The 21,420-nt window shown below is 37.0% G+C and overlaps 1 protein-coding gene across 1 annotated transcript in view; it reads left to right on the top strand.

Moving 5' to 3' along the window:
- Positions 1-11,750, top strand: part of WDR72 (WD repeat domain 72) — a 227,192-nt gene extending 215,442 nt beyond the window's left edge. The window contains exons 19-20 of the mRNA XM_025295622.2: positions 4,104-4,208; positions 9,427-11,750. Coding sequence (XP_025151407.2) covers positions 4,104-4,208; positions 9,427-9,482 — 161 coding nt within the window. The 3' untranslated portion in view covers positions 9,483-11,750. The remainder of the gene's footprint in view (positions 1-4,103; positions 4,209-9,426) is intronic.
- Positions 11,751-21,420: the final 9,670 nt, after the last annotated feature.

Genomic DNA, 21,420 nt, shown 5'->3' with positions numbered 1-21,420 from the left:
GAGAGGTAAAGGAGCATACCATAGTGGCTAAGACAGTGAAGAATTTGCCTGCAATGCAGGAGAACTGGGTTCGATCCCTGGGTTGAGAAGATACCCTGGAGAAGGAAATGGCGACCCACTCCAGTATTCTTGCCTGGAGAATCCATGGACAGTGGAGTTACAGTCTATGGAGTCAAAAAGAGTTGTATATGACTGAGTGACTAACACTTTGATTTTTCAAAAGAGCATAACTGCTGACCCTGTCGCCATATTTGTTTCAGTAAATTCTTCTACAGAGTCCTTGTCATAAAATTTTCCATGCTTTTCCATTAGATGTTCTTAAGTGTAATTTAAAACCTACTTATTTTGTATTGTCTACAGTTGAACCATTTATTTCTTTAGGAATTTCTTTAACACTAATAATTAAGCACACCATAGTCAAAGGCATCTTTACCAAGTACATGGACTTTCTCCCCTATCTAGCTTCCAAAGGTACTACAAAGATATTTAGAACACCAGCCTTGTGGTTGTCAATATTTTGAGGTGTGTGATGAGTAAATGGAACACCTTACATCTTTCAGTGGTAGCACTGTCAAGGAGTGTTTATCTTTCTTGCCTCTCACCCCCCAAATGTAGACTATTTCAGAATGCATTACAGAGGAAATAAACAGTTGATTTTAAGTTAAGGATGAGCCTAGCAACCATTTGCACTATATTGATGTCAAAAGTACCTCTCTGCCAAGCTCTAAAATGCATCTTCAAAAACTACTGAAAATATCCAAGAACTTTAGTGATGAGCTACAAATGGACTTTAGTATTGATAAACAGAAGTCAATATGTATAGTGAAAGGGCAACTTACTGTGATAAATGGGCCCACCATCGTAAAGATCAAATTATCGACTATCTACGGCAAGGAAAAACCTGTCTATAGCTAACTTCTACAGGTGAGAGGAATTCGCCACAACAGCAATTCAGGGAAAGCTCAAAGCAACATGTAAGGAGAATTCATTAAAAATACATACAAAAGTAGGCAGCAATACTCTGTTAAATATATCTGTGACACCAGGCTACTGTATTTCTTTGGCCAGGCTTGAGTTCACATCTTTTCCTTTTGCAGAGAACAAGCTCCTTTTGGGCTACTCATATTACTTCTCAATGAGATTTAATTCAAATTTCACTTCCTAACACACCCTATTGCAGGAGAATCACCTCTGCATTTCTTAAAAACCATGTTACTCTTGGAATATTCTCTCTAATGCTCCTATTAGTTAGTTTCTATTGTAACTCAACTATATCACAAGTTGTATGTGGGCACCTTAGAAATGCCTCACTTTTTCATCCCCTCACATGATCTAGCACAGAGCTCTACCCTGTGCCTGATAATCACCAGATCAATATTTTTTTTATTTCATCATTTTTGAAATTATTCACTAGAGAAGCCTAGGCCACACATCATGTCAGAGTTAAATGACGAAATGTCACACATCACAAGAAACACCCCAAAGAATAATTGCAAACACTGGCCTATCAAAAAAAAAAAAGTGGAATGGCAGTAATTAACCTCTTCAATGTCTATTGTTCCCAATTGATAGAATGTAAGAATTTCTTCCACAGTGAATTTAACCGGATACTCTATAAGCTACCCAATAAAAACTAAAGGGCAAATCTTGTACCATCTCTCCAATTTGGAAGCAAAAATGCAATTAAGCCAAACATCTAATGAACAACCCTTTCTACTCTATTACTCTATTCTACTACTCTACTCTACTCCCCCCGCCACAAACAACACCCTCTAAAATCTTTCTGGAGACAAAAATACCTGCAAAGGTACCTTATAGTGTGAGTTTAATAAAGTTCATGCAGCTAAAACTATTGATACATCTAACTTTCCTGTTTTATTGAAAGATCTGGAATGTCAGTTCATCCTGGGACTACTTTATTGCCACTAAATCTGTTGGTAGGCATGGACTTTGTTGTTCTAATACCATGCTCTCTTCAGCTCTTTGAGGCCCCTGTATCTAGAAGAGCGTTTTGGAGGAATGATTAGATAAATGAATAGATGCAAGTTTTAGATGAAAGAATAATGTGTGGGATGACAAGTATGATATGTTTACCCAAGTAAACACAGATGCTGCTTCATTTTCTGTCAGTTGTATGGTTAATTCCCTATTATAAATACCAACAGAAGTATCTCAGAAAATTAACAAGATATATAAATATAAAAAAAATCAAGAAAGTAAGCCAGAAAATTTTGACCAATGTAATAGTATTCTGCAACTTTGATGCATTTAATTATTCCACTTAAACATTTCAAAAAAATCTATGGATTCAGAAGTAAACTTAAGTATGATCCAAACTGAGGAAAACTAAAAGCAGTGACACCAAAATAACTACGTAGGCCATACATACTACTTAGCTCTCCTTCCAAGTCATGGACTAACCCAACACCACCACTTTGTAAATATACATCTTTCATCTCAAGTGGGCCTAAACAAGAAGCTAAACAGGTCAAGCCGAAGTTAGAGCATATATACTCTTGAATCAGAAGGACATCCAGTATGGTACCTCTGCTTCATTCATTTGTTTATCTATTTACTCATCACACAAATCCTTAAGAATACTTTCCATAGCCTAGGGCATGCACAGGTGAACAAAACAGACGTGGTACCTACTTCCATGTTTATTTTCAGAGAACTCAAATGAAAAGTTGTGCATATTTATTCAAAATCAGATATAGCTTTTCTCATATTTTATTCCCAAATAAAAAGTGAATTCTAATTCTGTGCTTTCCCTTCCACACAACAAAGCAGCATTATTGGTATTCTGAGAGGGTGGGTGAAACTGGAGAGGATATTTAGAACAGAAACATGTCACTGGTCTCCTTTAAATGTGTGTTTATGGGTTTCAGGTTATGGGCACCACTGCTATGCACAGTCCATGAAAACAAGACAGGAGTCTGGGAGGTGTGAGCTCTCCTAAGGCTACTTTGGCCCTCAGGCAGCCCTCTGCATCACTTATTGAATGTGTGAAGTAACACACGCTCTAGCCTCTGCATTTGCTCCCTCATCTCCTAAGGGAGGCTTACAAACGGCAGCCAGCCCACTGCCCTGGGCCAACAGATTATTTCTTATTAAATATCTATGCTAAATATATATATAAACATATTATGATATAAATATATATTTCCTCTATTGCATTTATGGCTTATAAATAATATGTCGTGTGTGTTATCAGGACCTGAGGAGACAGTGGTAATTTTCACCAAAGAAATCTGTAACAGACAAAAGTCCTACTGCTTGGCTTTAGATGAGTATGACATAATTTATATTATTTAAGGCTTGCTTTGTTTTGTTATTCAGAGTGTCTTCATGAAGACCACATCTGCTTTTCCTGATTAAGTGATTCCTTGAACAAATATAATAGGGAAATATGTTGCTTGTAGAAAAATGTGGAAACTTAAGCCTGTGCTTCTCTAACAGAGCTAGTAGTTGTAATGTGTTTATAGGAAATTTTATATTCCTATTTTCGCTTTTGTTTCTGTGCATAATTCCTACTCAGAAAATATCTCATTGTAGTTGTGTGAAGACCTGCCATTCAAAAGACCACCTCTCTTTATTATCATTTGCAATGTATTTATCCTATCTTTTAAAATTTATTTTTATAGGGATTTTTTATTTGTGTTTGGAACCATCATTTTTAATTTGATGAAAGAAAACCAAAATGCATGAAAAGTGTTCATCCACTGTGATTTGTGTGACAAAAAGAACCACTGCACCAGGACAGAGCTGATCCTATTGCTGTTAATTGACTATACTCTTTGAGATTTATGCATTAAAAATATGCTTTCTGTTTCGAAGGGATCACTTTGTTACTTTGTAGCTTTTAAGCTGATGCTACGAACTTATTTTTCTTCTAAGATAAAGTCTCATCTATAGATTTTCAACTAATTACACATCTGCCAATACGTACTTAGAGGATACATTTTATTTCAATTTATTATTTGTGTTTATGTAGTGTGTCCCTGGAAATATCTGTGGAAATGAAAGGAAATGTTTAATGGTGTTTATTACTACTTTCTCATTGCCCTTTTTCTCTTTCTTTGCTCTCTCTCTTTTTTTAATAGCTCCAGTCAGTTCGGTCAAGCATGACAGCAACTCAAACTCGGCAAACTTCCAAGACACCGAGGACATGCCTGACAGATGTGTCTTGGAAGAGTCTGAGAGTCCAGGTGAAAGCCATTTAAAAATAGTCAAGTATAAATGATAAATTTGACACAGCTTTGGGGTCCTCGGAAGGGGGTGGGGGGAGAGGACATTGTAATGCTGTTTTCTTTTAGCAGCTGCACTGTCAAATTAATGGTCACCTCCAGGGGTCACAGTGTGGAGCTCTTATCTTTTCCTCTTTCATCAAGAATTCAGTTGGAGGAAGTACAAAGGCTTTATGACTGAGAAGGGAAGCTGACACTATTAGTTCATTATCATCAATTTTAGGCTAAACTGGTTAATAGAGGCAGAGGTTGGAAACTTGAGAAATGGCAACATTTTATAATATTTCAAATGATGGGATCAAGAGGAAATGGAGAATTAGGGAGAAAAGAGAAAGCATTCAATAAAATTTACCCTCTGTCCAGGCTACTGATGTTTGTATTTTCTTTGTAGAAAGAATAGACAGAAATGTACTGGAAGGATATGTCCAAGAAAACTTAAGCATGAGTTTTTCTTTCTGTTTTGTTTTGAAGCCTGCCTAGTCTTAACAACGAATTAATTAAGAGGGGAAACAAAAAAACTTATGAGAGTTGAAAGACAATTTCTGGCTCACTACAAAACCATTAAATGCTAGAAGATGCCTTATTACCAGGAGCGAGTTAACTATCTTCCCTCCCTTTGCTGTTTTCTCTGGCTGCTGTGTACCCTCTACCCTCTCGCATCTTTGTGTGCTGATCCATGTATCAGATTTTTGATTCATCCTCTCTGTGGTCTGTCAGCTTAGTTAAGAGATTTCCAAATCTTGTAGCCTTCGCTGACAGGGGGCAGCTGCAAACAGTCCCCTGATCCTTCCCCGAGGAGAGCTACTGAGATTTAATTTTCAGTGAAAGGTGCAGCCTGCAATCTATGTCAGGTCCCCTAAGTCATCTTGGAACCCCAACTGGCCCAGTGGCAATGGCTTGTATTTCCGTCCCCTCCACTACACCAAGATTCCTCAAAAGACGGACTGCTGCTGTGTGTCTGTTCTCAGCCACATTTCTGCCTCAGCATCCATGGGACTGAGAAATGGCGTCTTTAGCAATGACAGAAATTTTTCATCAGCACAACAGCCCCACCCACTGCCTTATAGATGTGTCCCACGTGAAAAGGGAGAGAGTAGTGGTAGCATTTTAAAATTACTTTTAGTTCTGACTACAATTGTCTGATTTTGACTAGGTTTTTAAACTGTGTTAATCAACAGTTTTCTATCAATCACCTTATCAGGCAGTTAAATCCATGAGTGAAGTTTTTACTGAAGTGTTCATTGGGGTTTTTTTGTAAGAATAGATCAGCTTTATGCTGTTTTAAAAGTAGAATAAATTTCGATTGTCCCTCAGTATGAGTGTAATTGTGGTGATATTCAAATATAGCACAGTCTATCTGATTGGCATAAACAAAAGGATATATCAAAAAAGAAAGATCAATTAGAAAACAGAAGTGTTGATAAAGAATCTTAACTTAAAAAGTGAGTACCATTCTATACATTGGACATCATTAAACTGGTAATAAAGAATGAATTACTCTGGCTTTTTCTTCTGTCCATTCCTGCATTTTAAGACATCTAGCCTTATAGGCCTAGAAACCTCTGGAGAGTTCACTACTGGTCTCACTGCCTTCCACTGAGAATTTGTGGCTTGGTTGTCATGGAGACATCGTATTTCTCCAAGAATTGCTCATATTGATCCGTGGCCGGGCGTAAATGGCCAAGCGAGTGTGAGGAATAAAGGGGGCTGGGCAGTCCTATAAAATGACCAGGGCTTGTGGGGTGGAAATAAGCTCATAGCAAACACTTAGGTAAAAAGAAAGAAGCAGTTTTATTTTGTTTCAAGGTTTCTTTCTGCACTTTGGGCCATTGTCTTCCTTCTCTATGAACTGAAAGAAACTTGTTAGTCACTTGTCATGTCAGATCCTTGGTGCTTGTCCTGACACAGCTGTCAGCCTCGCACTCTGTGCAGTTCAGGGACACACAACAAAGAGGCGGTGGCATGAATTATTTATTGCTCCTCGTGTGGATAAAATTCTGCGATAAGAAATTAAGACACTTCTGACAGAGATGCTTGTTTAGTAAGAAAGATTTTGATGATAGAGTGCATTTCCTTGAAGTATGAGCATTTGAGAAACAAAATTCTTAAAACTGAACATGAAGGGAGATTTGTGAAATTGGTGGCATGGTGGGACTTTCCTTGAACCATGAAAATATGACTGGCCACTTCTCAGCGTCCAAAAATCAACTTCAAAATATCAAGTCGTTCAAATGTAGAGCTCCAAAAGTATAAACATTACTTTGGTGGTCTAGTGACCTCTATTTACCATGTATAGGTGGTGTTGCTCTGGAAAGCATGTTAAACCACCTTTGTTAGAAGAAAAAAATAAAATTTGGGATCTTTAAGTGGTAAGGTTTGAGAAGATGTCCTCAAAACAGTAGAAGTGCTTTGGTAGCTAAGCTTATAACTGCATTATTATATTCATTATTTCTTGTATGGAAAGAAGCATATTTAAATCTGAATGAGCTAATCTTACCATTTTCACCTGGAATATTTCACTTAAAATTATTTTTAGCACTTTCATATATATGCAAATCCCCTAGTTACAAAGGTGGATGTGATCAGTCTTTTGCCTTTAATGGATATTGACCTTACATGGCTTTATTTATGCAATTCTAAATAACTAATGTATTTATTACATCATTTTTAATAAATATGCCAGTTGTTCAAACAGCATCCAGAAGGTGAAAACAAAATCATTTTTCTACTCAAGCACAGTTCAAGAGTATTGCATCATATATTGTTCTCTCCAAGTAAAGTCTTTTTTTGGCAAATCCTCTAAAACATTATTTTACTGAAACTTACATAGCTTTATATTGCTCCTATCAACTAGTTTGCATCTGCAGGGAATAAGAAACTTACAGTGCAGAGAAACTAATTTTTTTTAATGAAGTTGAAATTTTTAAACTGTTGATGGAGCATTTAAAAATGCCAGTAATAAAATCAAATTTTTAGAATTTATATAAAACAGTAAGATTGACTTTGTGAATTATCTTTGAACAAAATGGATTTTAACTCAGTATGTAGATTATTTTTTAGTTGACATCACTGCTTCACCAGCTGGGATGACCCATTTGTAAATGGGCTGGAGCTTGCATATAGGTCACAATTTAGATGCCTGGTGGAGTGGTCATTCACCTCCTCTAGAGGGCTCTACCTTATTCATCATGCCATTGTGATCTCTTTATTGGTTCAAGTTGAATACCCAGGTGAGTGCCTGCAGTCCATTAAGGTTGGGCAAAGCAGCTTTAGACCACAGCATTCTTGTTACTCTGACCCTGCCAGTGAACCTGGAGGTCTTGTCTGATAGGTTAAAGTCTCCCTCAGCAGTGTCTTTTCTTTGGAATAATTCATTAGCAAAGACTTTTGACTCACAGGTGAATCCCAGATTGAAGTTTCTGGCTTAGATTCTGTGAAGTCTACTGGCTTCTTCACCAGCATATATACATTCCTGGAACCTGTGGGAATAACTTTGATGTCTAGTAATAGAAGCACTGAGACAACATGTGAACTTACAGCTCCCTTTTTTGTGTTTTTAGGGCCATTAGGCTTTCTTTCTTTGGCTCTTTAAGCCCTGGTCACTTCTGAATCTGAAAGATGTTATCACAAAAATAGTTCAGTTTAGTATTTTGTTGGCTAACTTCTTATTAACTGTTTAATGCACAGTGATTGTATATAGCCCAATCTCTGATCTCCAGAATATTAAAAAAAAAACATGTTCTTGGCCCCTTATCTTAAAAAATCTAGTGTGAGGTTCACAAATTTTATCCAAGTGTTAATGAGAAACCTTGAGCTTTTATCAGCTTATTGGCTTGGAAAACTAAGAATTTTACTCACTAGTGCACCAGGGATAGTGCACTTGAATATGGCTTCAGCTGAAAATAATAGTGACAAAGAAGGGTTTGGAAGTACAAAAAAAATGCATTTTCAGATAAGCATTTTTATGTCATTCTGAAGTAGTTTATAATCAGTATGTATTCTGCCATTAACAGAACATTTTAGTGGTTTTTATATAGCACGTTATGTGTGTAGATCTACATACATCATTGTTAATCAATATTATATTTGCATGAATCTGATGAATAAAACTAGGTTTCTTACTGTTTCGTAGAGGATACTACGTTGTGAAAAGAGAAGCTTTTTTTTTTTTTTTTTATACTATTCTGGCTCATGAATCACCAGCAAAAATCAGGTAACAGAAAGTAGGACAGATTCAGGAGTGGAGTGTTGGAGATGGCTGATGATGATGCATGAAGCAGAAAAAATGTAGAATGTGTGAGCAGCCCATCAGTCATAGCCTTCAAGAACACACTTCTTATGACTAGTGCTAAAAAAAATGTTCTAGAAGAAGTAAGAACAATTTCAGTAGTAAAAACATGTAAGCTCTATCTTCTAGTTGTGTTTAACAACATCAATATTTTAAATAATTTACCAAAAGGGAAAAAGCATTAATCTAATAATTTTTAAAGGATATAAAATTCTGGGCATATATATGTAATACATATATAATACAATATTGAATATTGGTTTAGCTAAAGTAAATAATCAGCTTTTTGAGTTTTTGCCAATAGGAATGGGAGTTACTATGATTGGTCACATTATTAATATAAATGTGTTTAGAAGTAGTTAACTGAGGCACAAAGCTCTAGTCAAATTAATTTAATCAAGTGATTTTTTTTTTAGCCTGCAGTCTGAGAAATACATTCTCTTTAAGAATGCTATAGCTCAAACCATATTTCAACTGATATTTATACCATTTTGTCCTAAAACTGCCATGGTGAGCTTCTCCAAGAACAATTCAACTGCTTGAAAATTATGGAAATTTATTAATTTCAAACTCAATTTATCTTGTTGACAACTGCTGATCTTCCTCAGTGATTAAAAAAAATTAATAAGATGTGCAATTAAAATAGTTACCTGAGGCTTTGCTTATAAGAATTTCTTTATTATATTAATATTTTATTTATATAGAGAAATAAATGTAGAAATTATGAGTAATCGCTTTCTTCTTTCCTTCTTCCCTTTCTTGCTTTATGTTTTTCTTCATATCCTCCCTCATTTCATCCTCCTTTCTCTTCCACCCTTCCTCTTACCCTTCTTTTCTCCTTCCCTTTCTGCATTTCACCATATAACCCAAGATAATCTGTTTTCTTTCCAGGTAAACGAAAGCATCATTTATGGATAGAAAAGGTGTGCTCCTGCAAGCTGTGCTAATTGTAACTTCATCGGTAGGAACTGGATTTGGACAAATTAAGAAAACCCAAACGTGCCATTTGTTTATCATTGTATATATAAGCTATGTTATTATTAGTCTGGTTATTAATTTGTGGTAGATTTGCCAGTACTTTGTTCAGAGTCATTACTGATCAAAAATATTCAGATTCCTCTAGTTTTAGGAAATCATTGTCATTTTGTGATTCCAACAAGTAGAGCAGCCCACAGACACAAATGTAATACCATTTTAGAGTTTTCTTCCAGTTTACAGTTCCTGAATTATATAATCCCATTCGCTTTTAAACAATGTAACAAACAATGCTTTTAAATTTAATGTTGCTTAAATGTACTTACTCTAAAACTTTACCAAATTTGTTTGATTTGTTAGGTGAGGGCATTTATGTTTTAGTAGATGCTTTAATTTGAATCAATCATCCTATAGTAAATCTCATCTTTAAGCATGAAATGTTGTCAACAAAGTAGCCAATTCCATTTAGTCATCAATTAGCCCAAATAAGTGATACACAGTATAACAAAGACCAATCTTGTGCAGTCAAGTTAATTTAGACTTCTAATGACATAGAGGCTAATGTCTTTAGCTAAAGGTTGATTTTGTTGGCCATATAGATGTGAGCTAGGGAAGGGGAAACTACTGATAACACATCACAATTGATCCTTATTAAGTATAAACTCTGGTAGTTCTATTCCCAGAAAGAAGCTTGACTTTCTATTCCCAGAAAGAAGCAGGAATTCTCAAACTAAAATATGTGAAGCAATATAAACAGGAACAGACATAAAGTGCTGATCTATTAAGGCCTTCAGTGATCTGATTTATTTGCTGTGATTTATATTGTATAATTCCTGAATTTATGGAAAATCACAAAGAAGATTATTAGTGTGCACATGAGTACAAATATTGACTAATCCATAGAAAAATGGAATTAATATGTTAAATATATGATACATATCTTTATATATCTATCTAATAGGGAAATTCTAGTCACTTCAACAAACATTTTTTGGGGCACCAGCATCAGATTCTGTGCAAGGGAGGATGCAAAGAGCAAGGTATAGGGGGAGATTAAAGAATAGAACTATAAAGTTGAAATAGTGTGGTCTCTGCCCTTAAGGACCTTACAATTAATTACTGACCTAAGTGAATATACCAGAACTAGACATCAGGTGACTGTGACTTTTTAAAAATAGATAAAAATATGTGTTGTTGTTGTTTTTTGCCCTAAAAGATGATATTACTTGGAATTCCTTTTGAGTTTTATTTCAGTAACATATTGTTAAATGAATAATGATGGAAAACTATCATCCTTTGAAAAAATTATATATATGTATGTACTTTCCTCAACCTCTGAGAATTGTCAAAAGCCACTTAGAACAAATTTCAAAATAAAAGGAAGATAGTAAGCTAAGCAATAGAACAGTTTCTTGCATGCTGTGTACTGGTTCTGAAAGCCATTACAAGGAGTACTCCCCAAAATATTTTTAATGATAGTAATATCAAATAAAGATATATCTTCTCAAAAGGGCAATTTTAATAGTTGTAACCATTAAATATGCTTATTAAAAATAAACTTCTTTGTTTTTATAGCTATGTTCTATTATTCTTTTTTCAAAGAAGAATAAAAATAAGTTTAAATAGTTGCCATATTAAGCATTTTTTCAGGTCCAAGGAAATCAATATTGAACCCTTGATAAATATTTTATTATGTCACTAGCTATAGGAAATTAGAAGTAGCATAACTCTGGCATCACTAAAAGAGATTTTTAAGATTTTGTTGGTATCACATTTTATAGTTGCTAAAATTTAAAAATTCCTATCAAATGACTCCTTAAAATTTCCTTTTATTAATATGAATTCTGGAAACAACACCATTAAATATAAAAACTTTTAATTCCTAAAAATGAGAATTTTAGAGATAGACACTTAAATAACATTCCCTAATATCCATGTGCAAGTGTATCTATGATACAGATCCACTAGTCTGTTTAAAAATAATGATATTGACTTATGTTCAATATGTTTCAGGAATTTCTGTTGCAAAGAGAATTTGAAATAGTAAATTGCCACACAATTAAATAGAACACTCATAGGGTACCACAGCTAGAAACTCAAAACTGACTGCCTCTTATCTAGGTGTTTATCCTTTTGTACATCCAGTCTTAGGTAACAATGCAGTAATTATATTAGCAAAAGAAACTGTTTGTATTCAGAGTCTTCCTTGTTACTGTAATTAATAAATCATTTGAAAATTACATTGAGTTTCTTTTCTGGTAATAATCTTGATGATGCTTATAATTATATATTTTCCTCCATGGAATTCATATTTTCAAATTTGCAAGCCGGGATCTGTTATGCATTGTGGAGTTACACACTGGCTATACTGCATAAGGGAAGAATCTAGGTTAACGTGTCAAGATTTCACTGCCATGTGTCCAGGCAGCGTGTCCCTCCTCTGCATCTCAGAGCTTCCTTCCCCATTCATGTGGAGAACTCCCTCACAGGGCTCGTCCAGAGGCCCTCCATGAGGTGGTTTATGGAAAGCAATCTGAACACTGTAAAACAGCTCAAATATATGGTAAAATTTATAGCATTATAAACATAGAATGGTGGCCTCAGGCCTGAAATATTCTGTTGCTATTTTAGAAACAAGTTAAGACTACGTCGAACATCTCACTATTAGAAAAATGCTGCTGCTGCTGCTGCTGCTAAGTCACTTCAGTCGTGTCCGACTCTGTGCGACCCCATAGATGGCAGCCCACCAGGCTCCCCCGTCCCTGGGATTCTCCAGGCAAGAACACTGGAGTGGGCTGCCATTTCCTTCTTCAATGCATGAAAGTGAAAAATGCTAGGGAATATTTTACTAAGTATTAACATTCTATCTCAAGGTAGTATTTGAGTTATTTTTTACTTCCTTCCTTGTACATTTTCTTCTAGTGTGATGTATTTAAAAGCCTTTTATAATTATTCATATGAACATTTTAGAAAAGATATACTTTCTCTTCAATCTTTGGAGGGCACATTATAATAATTGAACTTTTAAAATTTAAGTTTTATACCAGATGTTTTAAATGAAGGCTCAGAATGTATTAATTCCAATTGACTTTAAAGTCTTATTTTCATAGACTGGACTCATTCATGTAATTTTAAAATTTCTATATTGCATACATTTTTATTACACAGTTATTTAAATGTAGTACTATATATCCTTTGGTTCTCCACAAAATGCCCTTTTACATGTAAAATGCTCAGTTGCGTCTAATCTCATATGGAAGTCATTGCTTTATAAACATGTACCTAGTTAGCAATGTAAAATACTTCCAAAATTAATTGTGAAAATTAATTCAAAATTAATTTGAATTAATTTTAAAAAGTTGCCAAGTTAAAACTTTGTTAAGTAGATATCTTTCTGATGAAATTACATGGCTTCATGTTCAGTGGTCCCCAGACCACTTCACACTGATTTCATCAACAAAGACCCTACAGATGGCATGTATGGTAAAACTGTAAACTGGAAATTAACAGATATTCCAGTAAGAGCATGCCACGGGAAACTCTTATTCAACTGTGACCCTTGAAGACAGCATGTGTCATTTCATGTCACTGGCAGGGCAGGGACTATAGTGAGTTCTCTCCTGGCACCCCTCTTTCACTTCTCTCACCCTCATCAGACCTTTGCAGATGCCAACTTTATTGAAGATTTCAGTGTCAAGCTTTTTGCATTATTTTGATTTTTATAAATATTCCATTGAAATACATTTATCTTGATTACTGGGATTTCTTTGGAGGGAATGATGCTGAAGCTGAAACTCCAGTACTTTGGCCACCTCATGCGAAGAGTTGACTCATTGGAAAAGACTCTGATGCTGGGAGGGATTGGGGGCAGGAGGAGAAGGGGACGACAGAGGAAGAGACGGCTGGATGGCATCACCGACTCGATGGATGTGAGTCTGAGTGAACTCCAGGAGTTGGTGATGGACACGGAGGCCTGGCGTGCTGTGATTCATGGGGTTGCAGAGAGTCGGACACAACTGAGCGACTGAACTGAACTGAACTGAATTTTTTGCTGTCTTCTAGTCTTAGACTCTATTCATTAAGTCTAGGATAAATAACTTTTATCCCAGAAAGTATATTGCAGGTAAATAGATTGTGACAACTCCATCATCATGCACATGACTATAAGGATGCAAATAGTAAGATATACTTTTTTAATACTATATGAAAACCAAAGTCACAGACCATTGAAAATGCTTTAAATGGCTTATTTCTATCAGTATACAGGGGGAAATGTTGAGCACAAATGGTGCTTCCTTTTGACATTGCTTCCCCAAACGCCTTTTTCAATTCCACAAACCATGTTTTCTCATTATCTTTTTAGGGACCCTTTCTGTCTTCAACATGTTACTAACTGTAAACATAGCAGTGATCTTTTAATTCAAGGATACAATGTTTTTAACACTGAAGATAATTAGTACATGTTTAGTAAACACTATGCCTAAATCTGGAAAGTGCCAAGTGCCAGCAAAACGCCAATATTTATAACATGATGTAATAGCAATAATTGCTTGGTACTTCCTTACAAAACCTATCATTTATTCACTTAGCAATTATTTTAATTGCAATTATCTGTAAAGTCATCAATCGGCTTTTCAATCTTACATGTGTATTTCCCAGGGAGAAGGTGTTTTCACATAGCCTCAGTCACTGAGCATCGTAGTCTCAGATGATGCCATCCAAGATAAAAAGAAGATCTATGACATGTTCTTCATATCACAAATTTCTTTTAGACTTTTAAAGAGATAGTTCTGCAGTGACAACTGCATTTCCTATCAGAAATAACCTTTCCTATCTATATTTAAAGATTTCTTACATTTATGTTATCTCCATTTGCATCAATTTATAGTTATAGTGGGCTTCCCTGGTGGCTTAGATGGTAAAGAAACTGCCTGCAATGCAGGAGACCCAGGTTCAGTCCCTGGGTTGGGAAGTTCCCTGGAGAAGGAAATTGCAACCTACTCCAGTATTCTCCCCTGGAAAATCCCATGGACAGAGGAGCCTGGTAGTCTACAGTCCATGGGGTTGCAAATAGTTGGACACAACAGAGCAACTAACACTTTCACTTCCATAGTTATAACGGGTCTTCCGAGGTGGCTCAGTGGTAAAGAATCTCCCTGTCAATGCAGGAGACCCCGGTTAGGTCCCTGGGATAGGAAGATCCCTTGGAGAAGGAAATGGCAACCTACTCCAGTTTTCTTGCCTGGAAAATCCCATGGACAGAGGAGCCTGGCAGTATATAGTCCATAGAATTGCAGAGTCAGACACAACTGAGCATGCACCATGAACATGATAGCTACAATCAACTGAGGAGACATTTTACTTATTTCTTCCTCTTGTATTTTAGAGCTTGCGTGATTAGGGAGAGAAAACTATCAGACAGTAAGATTGGGAGCCTTCATCCTCTTCCTAAGACAGTCATAGTCACGGGGCTCAAGTTGCGCTTTGGATTGTTTTGATGTTAAGGAAGATTTCATCGGATCAGCCTTTATTCCATACAACTGGTGTATTCCCACCAATCTAAACAAAGCAATTTGCTCCAATTTCTGCAAGAATTTGAGATAAGAAGTGAGATCAAAATAGTATATACTATCACTTCGGTTGTGATTGGGATAGTCAAATAAAGAAACAAATTTGGGGATTTCTAAAGTATGTTTTCATAGCAAGTATACTACGGCTGATGCATGTCTGGAAATGGGTTAGGTTTTGTTTGTTGTCTTCCTGCCATGTAGGTGGCAGCAACACTCAAGGCTAGAAATTTTCTTTCACATTCTCTGAGCTCTAGACCAAAGCATATATTTACTAAAAATCTTTGTGGAAGAGAAAAGGTTTAAAGTGTACAGGCAAATTTCTCTATGTCTTCACATATCTCTAACGTACTATTTTAAGGTTGTGCTAAAGCTGTTCGCATCGTGTGAAAACATTCATCATTTCCCTTAATACAGAAGTCATAGTCTACTCTCGTACATGCTGGTAGTATTAGGTTTCTGTTTCTTTATTTACTAGGATCTTACTTCTTTACCTTCTCTCCGGCTAAAGACTTTCTTTGAAGAAAAAGGAAGAAAACACTGCTTTATTCCACTACTACCTAAGCTTTATTGGGAAATGGTGAAAGTCTGTCCCTTTATTCTTTGCAATATCTAAAGAGTCAAAGTATTTAGTAAATGTGGAGAGATTTTCCTTCCATTATCCAAATGAAGCCATTTTCTCTGACTGTCCTAACTAGAGGTGACTGCATTCCAGTTAGTTCTATGTGCAAATCAAATGAAGGCTCTAAGCAGAGAGGCCCAGAGCACCTAGATTGAGGCCAGAAGACAAAAAGAAAGTGTTGAGCCATTGCATAGATGGGGGATAGGGTCACTCCCTTGCAAAAGCAGGTGGCTCCTGCACCCAGGCATAAGTGAAACCAGGAGGACCACCTTTATGTAAATAAGTGGGCCCTTCTTTAGTATCAGAAACTGAAGAGAAGTGAGCTTTTCTTTAATTCCTGGCATTTTGCTAGAACTAGGACATGTGATAGTAAGCATAGGTAGCTTTTGTGAGAGATTCTTCAGAGTGTTCTTTTTGTACGTGGTTGGTCAATGTGCCCAATAGCAAGCAAATATACACCATTCCAGGCACAGGTGAAGCAAAAGGTGAGGAGTGGTTTCTACATTTGGTATCTTTTAATCTGGTTTTCACTATTCCTTGTTTCTTTTGTTCTTCATGTTCTTGATCACTTTCCTCAAATATCTATGTAGTTTAATACAGGTATTTTGCATTGCAGCAGGCATTGCACATAGATTCTTTAGTACTAGCATTGCATCTCACTCCATCACTTTCTTACTATCTGGCATGACAATTTAAACATGTAAAATATCATATATGAAACGAGTTGCCAGTCCAGGTTCCATGCACGATACTGGATGCTTGGGGCTAGTGCACTGGGACGGCCCAGAGGGATGGTATGGGGAGGGAGGAGGGAGGAGGGTTCAGGGTGGGGAACACATGTATACCTATGGTGGATTCATTTTGATGTTTGGCAAAACTAATAGAATTATGTAAAGTTTAAAAATAAAATAAAATTAATTAAAAAAAAGTAGTTTCATATATCTTGAACCTCAATTTTCTCATCTATATATTGGGAGTAATAATTCTAGTCTCTCAGCTATATACAGCTATATACAGTATTACTTAATATAATGGTATAAATAATTGAAATTACTACACATACCAAAAAATGCCTGCTTTTAAATCTCAACTACAGCCAAGCATCATGGCACTCCAGTACTTGAGTAAGTGCTTTAACACAGATTAGGGAGAACATTTTGGCATAAACAAGCTAAATAGTTTGTTTTCATAAAAGTCTTTTCTTTTAAAATGTTTCATGTTAACTGAGTACTCCCAGGATCAAGGACTAGTTTCAAAGTTTTCAACAGGTTTTTTAAAGGTCAGGACTGTCCCCAGGTTCATGGGTGATACTTGTTCAGTCGCTCAGTTGTGTCCTACTCTTTGAGTCCCCATGGACTGCAGCATACTAGGCCTCCCTGTCCTTCACCATTTCCTGGAGTTTGCTCAATTTCAAGTCCATTGAGTCAGTGATGCCATCCAATCATCTCATCCTTTTTAAAATATTCCCCAAAAGTAAAAGATAAAAGCTCTCAAACACATTCATTATGAGCCCAGCATTACTCTGGTAGCCAGGACCCAAAAACAATAATGTTCAATTTGTTGGGTAATAATAGTAAATACTTTTTCTTCTGGCTTCTGAAAGACAATCCTCTGGGAATGTTTTATGTCAGAATAGGACAGGCCATGGTCCATCTAAGCCTAGAGGTGACAGCTAGCTTCCCTCCTGACTTCTATCAGTCTTCATATTATCAGATGACACTAACAGCCATGATTCTATAGCTTTATATGAGTGTGATGAATGAGACCAAACCAAAACACATACGTACTTTTAAAGCAGTATCCCAAAACTTAAAAAGCAGATGAATTTCCGAAAGATTTTGTAAAACAAAACAGTGTATATTGAATTTTGCCTTCCCATTGAGGATGGTATATAATAGAAAAGTTTTTCTTTTAGGAACAATCTGAAAATAGATGAGCTGAGCAGTAAATCTGAGTCAATGAAGGGTTAAAGTGGGAAGTTGACCATGGCATCAGGAATATTAAACAACAACATAATTCGGAAGAGATGCTCATCCTTGTTTTTCCTTTGAGAAAGCTTGGTGGAATTTCTCATGAGAGTTCTCTGCTTCTGTCCCTTTCTTTCCCTTAAATGGAAAAAAAGGGTATGGATTACTAACAGTAATAATTGGCAATAAAAATAACAACTATAATAAGATGATTATATCTACTAATGCAGACAGGAATCCCTCAGAAGAAATGGAGTGGCCATGATGGTCAACAAAAGAGTCCGAAATGCAGTACTTGGATGCAATCTCAAAAATGACAGAATGATCTCTGTTCGTTTCCAAGGCAAACCATTCAATATCACAGTAATCCAAGTCTATGCCCCAACCAGTAACACTGAAGAAGCTGAAGTTGAACGGTTCTATGAAGACCTACAAGACCTTTTAGAACTAACACCCAAAAGAGATGTCCTTTTCATTATAGGAGACTGGAATGCAAAAGTAGGAAGTCAAGAAACACCTGGAGTAACAGGCAAATGTGGCCTTGGAATATGGAATGAAGCAGGGCAAAGACTAATAGAGTTTTGCCAAGAAAATGCACTGGTCATAACAAACACCCTCTTCCAACAACACAAGAGAAGACTCTATACATGGACATCACCAGATGGTCAACACCAAAATCAGATTGATTATATTCTTTGCAGCCAAAGATGGAGAAGCTCTTATACAGTCAGCAAAAACAAGACCAGGAGCTGACTGTGGCTCAGACCATGAACTCCTTATTGCCAAATTCAGTCTTAAATTGAAGAAAGTAGGGAAAACCACTAGACCATTCAGGTTTGACCTAAATCAAATCCCTTATGATTATACAGTGGAAGTGAGAAATAGATTTAAGGGCCTAGATCTGATAGATAGAGTGCCTGATGAACTATGGAATGAGGTTCGTGACATTGTACAGGAGACAGGGATCAAGACCATTCCCATGGAAAAGAAATGCAAAAAAGCAAAATGGCTGCCTGGGGAGGCCTTATAAATAGCTGTGAAAGAAGAGAAGCGAAAAGCAAAGGAGAAAAGGAAAGATATAAACATCTGAATGCAGAGTTCCAAAGAAGAACAAGAAGAGATAAGAAAGCCTTCCTCAGCGATCAATGCAAAGAAATAGAGGAAAACAACAGAATGGGAAAGACTAGGTATCTCTTCAAGAAAATCAGAGATACCAAAGGAACATTTCATGCAAAGATGGGCTCGATAAAGGACAGAAATGGTATGGACCTAACAGAAGCAGAAGATATTAAGAACAGATGGCAAGAACACACAGAAGAACTGTACAAAAAAGATCTTCACGACCCAGATAATCACAATGGTGTGATCACTGACCTAGAGCCAGACATCCTGGAATGTGAAGTCAAGTGGGCCTTGGAAAGCGTCACTACGAACAAAGCTAGTGGAGGTGATAGAATTCCAGTTGAGCTATTCCAAAGCCTGAAAGATGATGCTGTGAAAGTGCTGCACTCAATATGCCAGCAAATTTGGAAAACTCAGCAGTGGCCACAGGACTGGAAAAGGTCAGTTTTCATTCCAATCCCAAAGAAAGGCAATGCCAAAGAATGCTCAAACTACCGCACAATTGCACTCATCTCACACGCTAGTAAAGTCATGCTCAAAATTCTCCAAGCCAGGCTTCAGCAATATGTGAACTGTGAACTTCTTGATGTTCAAGCTGGTTTTAGAAAAGGCAGAGGAACCAGAGATCAAATTGCCAACATCCACTGGATCATGGAAAAAGCAAGAGAGTTCCAGAGAAACATCTATTTCTGCTTTATTGACTATGCCAAAGCCTTTGACTGTGTGGATCACAATAAACTGTGGAAAATTCTTCAAGAGATGGGAATGCCAGAACACCTGACCTGCCTCTTGAGAAATTTGTATGCTTCTATGCAGGTCAGGAAGCAACAGTTAGAACTGGACATGGAACAACAGACTGGTTCCAAATAGGAAAAGGAGTACGTCAAGGCTGTATATTGTCACCCTGTTTATTTAACTTATGTGCAGAGTACATCATGAGAAACGCTGGACTGGAAGAAACACAAGCTGGAATCAAGATTGCCTGGAGAAATATCAATAACCTCAGATGTGCAGATGACACCACCCTTATGGCAGAAAGTGAAGAGGAACTCAAAAGCCTCTTGATGAAGGTGAAAGTGGAGAGTGAAAAAGTTGGCTTAAAGCTCAACATTCAGAAAACGAAGATCATGACATCCAGTCCCACCACTTCATGGGAAATAGATGGGGAAACAGTGGAAACAGTGTCAGACTTTATTTTTTGGGGCTCCAAAATCACGACAAATGGTGACTGCAGCCATGAAATTAAAAGACGCTTACTCCTTGGAAGGAAAGTTATGACCAACCTAGATAGCATATTGAAAAGCAGAGACATTACTTTGCCAAGAAAGGTTCGTCTAGTCAGGGCTATGGTTTTTCCTGTGGTCATGTATGGATGTGAGAGTTGGACTGTGAAGAAGGCTGAGCGCTGAAGAATTGATGCTTTTGAACTGTGGTGTTGGAGAAGACTTTTGAGAGTCACTTGGACTGCAAGGAGATCCAACCAGTCCATTCTGAAGGAGATCAGCCCTGGGATTTCTTTGGAAGGAATGATGCTAAAGCTGACTCCAGTACTTTGGCCACCTCATGTGAAGAGTTGACTCACTGGAAAAGACTCTGATGCTGGGAGGCATTGGGGGCAGGAGGAGAAGGGGACGACAGAGGATGAGATGGCTGGATGGCATCACTGACTCGATGGACATGAGTCTGAGTGAACTCCGGGAGTTGGTGATGGACAAGGAGGCCTGGTGTGCTGCGATTCATGGGGTCGCAAAGAGTCGGACAGGACTGAGCGACTGATCTGATCTGATCTGATCTGAGAGGGAGTTTTGATTAAAGTGGCAAACTTAAGACACACGTTTACCTCCACCCTCTCCTGAAGCCCCACTGAAATAATGTGATAAAAGACATAATTTCAGAGGAAAATGAGAGACTGTGCAAAGGAGTAACCAAAATAAAGTAAAAATTTTTAAATTGAAAAGTAAAAAATGCTACAGGGGATGATGACAAAAAGTGAGTTGACTGGTGTTACAGAGTTCCTTAAAGTCTCAGTAATTCGAGTCAATTGTCACCTCTAAAAGTGAAAGTACAGGCATGGCTGAAAGAGGAAAACTGAAGAAATAGTTAATATCTTTAATTCCCATCCTGCTTCTCTCCCTGCCGATGCTTGGAAGTTCCCTCCCTGAACAGGGTGATCAAGAGGGATTCTAGACTCAGAACACTAAACCTAACTCATAGCAGGAACAACATCTTGGAAAAGAGGGATGGATAAAGATCTGCACACTTATGGCCACATCCCAACTGCAACTCCTTTCTTCTCTGTTCCCAAAAGGTGGATAACCAATTTTATTAACCCTGGACAAGAGACAGATGAATTTGTTTCTGATAAAGTAACAAGCCTAAGGCCAATAAGCATATAAAAAGATACTCAGCATCAATAATCATTAGGGAAAATGAGATACCACTAGACACACATTATGGATGGCTACTATAAAAAAAAAAGCCAGGCGGTGACAAGTGCTGGTGAGCACGTCCAGAAATTGCAACTTGTACGCACTGTTGGTGGCAATGTAACATGGTGCAACTGCTTTAGAAAGGAATACAGTGGTGCCGCACAAAATGCAAAACAGAATCATCATATAATCCAACAATTCCA

The sequence above is a fragment of the Bubalus bubalis genome, chromosome 11, assembly GCF_019923935.1.
Source record: "Bubalus bubalis isolate 160015118507 breed Murrah chromosome 11, NDDB_SH_1, whole genome shotgun sequence".
In the NCBI taxonomy this organism is placed as follows: domain Eukaryota; kingdom Metazoa; phylum Chordata; class Mammalia; order Artiodactyla; family Bovidae; genus Bubalus; species Bubalus bubalis.
This window is presented reverse-complemented; position numbering and strand designations above follow the sequence as displayed.